The 5228-nt window shown below is 52.9% G+C and overlaps 1 protein-coding gene across 1 annotated transcript; it reads left to right on the top strand.

Moving 5' to 3' along the window:
- The first annotated feature begins 994 nt into the window (after positions 1 to 994).
- LOC124698163 (asparagine synthetase [glutamine-hydrolyzing] 1) lies at positions 995 to 4047 on the top strand. The gene is made up of 11 exons (XM_047230677.1): positions 995 to 1074; positions 1482 to 1620; positions 1733 to 1831; positions 1944 to 2085; positions 2173 to 2363; positions 2480 to 2641; positions 2746 to 2826; positions 3027 to 3383; positions 3485 to 3565; positions 3660 to 3746; positions 3839 to 4047. The coding sequence occupies exons 1-11, from the start codon at positions 995 to 997 to the stop codon at positions 3968 to 3970; spliced, it is 1551 nt and encodes a 516-aa protein (XP_047086633.1). The 3' UTR covers positions 3971 to 4047.
- The last annotated feature ends 1181 nt before the right edge of the window (positions 4048 to 5228 follow it).

Raw genomic sequence — 5228 nt, 5'->3', positions numbered from 1 at the left:
TTTAATATTTATGTACATGTCTTGAAAATTAAGGTAAAAATTAAATCTTCAAGATCAAATTATACATGTCTAAAACATTCTATATCTTGCAACAAATGGGGTAAAGTAAAAGGGAGAAAAAAATATCTATATAAGATAACAAAAATAAGTAACACTTTATGTACACTAAAAATGATGCCCTCGCATTTGCAAGGGCCACCTTGTCAGTTACTTAAAAGACAAATAGTAGTCCTACACTAAGAAACACGTAGAGTAGATTTATGCTAGTTGGTATGTAAGACTCTAGGATCATACTAACATGGCGACATCAATTATGCCCGTAGAATAATCAAGATCAGAACAGAGCGTGGATTCATCGAATCTTTCCAGCATCATCGTCAGGATAACGTCCGAGTTCATTAGAGCGAGAGATGAACATCCCCCGAAATATGAATCATATCCAAGATGCTCCTGCCAATAATGGCATCGTTCGCATCACCGAGCATCTGCAACCAAATATCCTCTCTCTTTTTTTTTTGACCAGAACCAAATATCCTCATTCATCACGAGGAAAAGCCTAAACTAGGCATCGCATGCAGCTAGCAGTGCACAGAGCCGGCCTGCCATTGGTGAATCATCCCCACCAACCAGCCCCAGCTCCAGCACTCTCGGTTTGCCGTAGATTCTTGATCTGACGGCCATGGCAACCCCGATCAAGAGCTGACGCGTACGCCGGGCCCATGCTGACTCGGCGGTGCGGCATCCGGAGCGGATAAACTCCGGCCGCGTACGGAACCCTCCCAACCGACAGACGCCACGTGTCCTGTTGCCCTCGCCAGAGAGAAGAGTTTGCTGGCAGACGCGATGCCCCGGAGCCGCATGGATCGGCTATAAATACGGTGCGATCACCAGCTAATCTCCGCATCTCTCTTCTTCTCTAACACCCGCGTCTCACTCGCTCAGCCTCATCCACACCGGCCGAAACTTGCTCCTCGCCGCCGCATCGCCATCCACCATGTGTGGCATTTTGGCCGTCCTCGGCTGCGCCGACTGGTCGCAGGCCAAGCGGGCTCGCGTCCTCGCCTGCTCCCGTAGGCAAGCACACCCTCCCTACGGCACCATATCCATCGCCATTTCCTTCCCCAGATCCCTTGTGGTTCTAATGCATGCACATATCGTTGACATGATCCTGAATTTTTGGGGTGATAAACATGTCGTTGATGTCCATGACTCCATGTTCTTGAGGCATCGTCCAAGTGTTTTGTTTTGATGCTGTTTCTGTTTTGTCCTTGGTGGTCATTCTGTCTCCTTCCAGCGGTGGGGGGTGCATATGCATAAGAATCGTAAAGAATGGAAAATTAATCAATGGCCGGTCTAGGAAAGAACAGTGGGAATCTTATGGTTCCTAACCGCCTGCGTTTAACTGTTATTTGATTACTCTGTGTTCGTGGTGAACGCTCTCAGCTTTTGTTGACGTCTTCGGCTCGATGAATATGATGCAGGCTGAAGCACCGTGGACCGGACTGGTCCGGGTTGTACCAGTGCCAGGGCAACTTCCTGGCGCAGCAAAGGCTCGCCGTCGTCTCCCCGCTCTCCGGCGACCAGCCACTCTACAACGAGGACCGCACCGTTGTCGTCGTGGTACGCATGCTTGCCTGCTTTGCTTTAGAACGTTCTCCGTCGCCGTCCTATCTTTTTTTTTTTGCGATTCTATCCTTTTCTAACTACGTCGCGCTGTTGATCAACTTAAAAGGCCAACGGAGAGATCTACAACCACAAGAAGATCCGGAAGCAGTTCGCCGCAAAGCACACCTTCACCACCGGCAGCGACTGCGAGGTCATCATCCCGCTGGTAAGCATGCTCAAAATTAACATCCAACTCTGAAGAAAATGTGCAAAAAAAGACACTGAAATATACTGATGCTGACCATCCCTGATTTTGTATGTTATTGGCAACTCTGAAGTATGAGGAGTACGGGGAGAACTTCGTCAACATGCTGGACGGCGTCTTCGCCTTCGTCCTCTACGACACACGCAACAACACCTACATGGCCGCCCGCGACGCCATTGGCGTCAACCCACTCTACATCGGCTGGGGCAGCGACGGTACTATGTTCTCAAACTACCAAACCGCTAGCACGACAAATTCTTCATGTCTCGACTGCGACTTACTTGTCTTTTCTCGCCACGCAGGCGCCGTCTGGATTGCGTCCGAGATGAAGGCGCTCCACGAGGACTGCCCCAAGTTCGAGCTCTTCCCTCCGGGCCACCTGTACTCCAGCGCCGGCGGCGGGTTCCGGCGGTGGTACAACCCGGAGTGGTTCGCCGAGCTCGTCCCGGCGACGCCGTACCAGCCCCTCGTGCTCAGAGAGGCATTCGAGAAGGTGCATACGTACATGCCACACTGACCTGCTGAAGCACCACGTGATAATTGCTGTGTGGATGGTAGTGTGATGGTGGAACTGACAAAACCAACATGTGCTCTGCTCCATTTGTTCAGGCTGTCATCAAGAGGCTGATGACCGATGTGCCCTTTGGCGTCCTCCTCTCCGGCGGCCTCGACTCGTCGCTGGTCGCTTCGGTGACCAAGCGCCATCTCATCGAAACTGAAGCCGCCAAGAAGTTTGGAACTGAGCTCCATTCCTTCGTCGTTGGCCTAGAGGTTACTATTTAACTTTGCTCTTAAAAATCCCAGACGTTTTTGTCCTACTGCTTCTTCTACCAAAACTATGAGAAGCTGATGATTTTGATATTTGGACATTGCAGAACTCACCTGATCTGAAGGCCGCCAGGGAGGTTGCTGACTTTCTTGGAACCATCCATCACGAGTTCCATTTCACTGTCCAGGTAAAGAAAAGTAAACGAAATGGACGGTTCGGATTTTACTTGATCAGACAAAACTCACACTAAACTACAAACCTTCAGAAACTTGAGATATGCAAAATCTGAATTCTTAAGGATTCTTACCATAAATAAACCGGTGAGAACTGTGAACAAATACAGAGTTGTGAGTACTGATGACGTGATTCGTCATCTGACCTTTGCAGGATGGTATCGACGCCATCGAGGAGGTGATCTATCACAACGAGACATACGACGTGACGACGATACGTGCGAGCACGCCCATGTTTCTCATGGCGCGCAAGATCAAGGCGCTCGGGGTGAAGATGGTGCTGTCCGGGGAAGGCTCCGACGAGCTCCTGGGTGGCTACCTCTACTTTCACTTCGCCCCCAACAAGGAGGAGTTCCACAAGGAGACCTGCCGCAAGGTGAAAGCGCTCCATCAGTATGACTGCTTGCGCGCCAACAAGGCCACATCGGCCTGGGGCCTAGAAGTCCGTGTGCCTTTCCTCGACAAGGAGTTCATCGACGTCGCCATGAGCATGGACCCCGAATGGAAACTGGTAAATATGATACATCTGACGCGAAGAACAATTTGTGCATTATCTACATGCTTGCTTTGTTTTGCTCTGAATTTTCTGACATTTGTTTGTTTTTGCTGCAGTACGACCCAGATTTGGGCCGCATCGAGAAGTGGGTGATGAGGAAGGCGTTCGACGACGAGGAGCAACCTTACCTGCCCAAGGTACCAATGCCAGCACCTTGAGTTTCTTCAGATATCCAGCATATGCACATAGTGTTCTAAATTCTAATACTTTCTGCAATATTCCCCTCCACAGCATATTCTCTACAGGCAGAAGGAGCAGTTCAGTGACGGTGTTGGCTACAGCTGGATCGATGGCCTCAAGGCTTTCACTGAACAGCAGGTAATTTACCAGCCATGTCAGCTCAGCGTGCATCGACCTTGTAGCTTCCTCTTTGCTCTGTTTTGTTAACTGTTCCGTTATCTTTCTTTCAGGTGACTGATGGGATGATGAAGAACGCTGCAGAAGTGTTCCCATACAACACGCCCATCAACAAGGAGGCGTACTACTACAGGATGATATTCGAGAGGCTCTACCCTCAGGTGATTAATTCAGACAATATCTAAACAACTGAACTGACGGATTCCAGTTGGAACGATTTACTGACGCTTGCTGCGAACCTGAACTAATGCAGGAATCGGCTAGGGAGACGGTGCCATGGGGCCCGAGCATCGCATGCAGCACACCGGCGGCCATCGAGTGGGTGGCGCAGTGGAAGGCCTCCAACGACCCCTCCGGCCGGCTGATCGCCTCCCACAACTCTGCTACCCCAGCTCACGCCGACGCTGCCGCCCACGCCAACGGCAACGGGAAGGTGGCGAACGGGAATGGACACGTGAACGGCAACGGCAAAGTCACGGCGAACGGGAAAGCCAACGGAGCTTTGGAATAACGCCGTCGTGGCTGGCGCAACCGGTGGTAGCCGTCGTCGATGGCGCTAGCCAGGGCCAGCCGTCGTTGTGTACACTAGAGGATATGAATAGTATGTGTGTGTATCCTCCGAGGGTCCGACCGATGGCCATTGGCGCGGCGGCCGGCGCTATTGTTGTGTACTATGGGTGTGTTTGGTAGCCCGGGGCAACTCAGATTTGTTCTCCCACTTGAGATATCTCATCTCATACAAGCTGACTTGAGATTTTGAGATGTGTTTGGTGGCCCGGTTGTGTTGAGATAATCTGAACCAATACATTGTTTGGCAACATCTGTGGGTTGAGATTGGCCCAAAACATAAGAAATTACATACCAGTCCAAACTCTTACACAAAAGACCCTTAATAAAATTAAAAAAATCAATCGGGTCCTGTCTATGGAACAACACGGCAGGGTGTGGTGGAGCTCCGGCGGCGGGCGGTGGAGCTCCGGCGGCGCGAGGTGGTAGCCGGTGGGCGACGCACGGGCGGGCGGTGGTGCGCCTGTTGCTGCTGCTCGGCGGGAGAACAAGAGTGCGGCCGCCGCGAGATGGGGAGCGAGGCGGCGCGACCGTTGCTGCTAATTGACGGCGGCGCGGCCGTTGCTTCTGGTCGGCGTCGGCGCGGGTGGCTGGGGACGCGGGAGGACGGCGACCGAAGGGAGAGGCGAAGGCGGCCTGCGGGACGACGGAAGTGGCCGACGGAGGAGCATGGGCCTCGGGCTCTGCCGACGGGAGATCTGGAGGCGGCGCTTGCTTCTGCTCGGCGGCGGTGCCCCTTGCTCCTGCTGGCGGCGCCCCTTGCTCCTGCTGGCGGCGGCCCGTGCTCCCGCTGGCGGCGGCGCAGGTTGCTGGGGACGTGGTAGGAGGGTGGCGACGGGAGAGGCGGAGGGTGGCCGACGGTGGAGCCTCGGGCTC

The sequence above is a fragment of the Lolium rigidum genome, chromosome 3 (genome assembly GCF_022539505.1).
Source record: "Lolium rigidum isolate FL_2022 chromosome 3, APGP_CSIRO_Lrig_0.1, whole genome shotgun sequence".
In the NCBI taxonomy this organism is placed as follows: Eukaryota; Viridiplantae; Streptophyta; class Magnoliopsida; order Poales; family Poaceae; genus Lolium; species Lolium rigidum.
The sequence above is the reverse complement of the archived record's forward strand: the minus strand, read 5'-3'. Positions and strand labels throughout refer to the sequence as shown.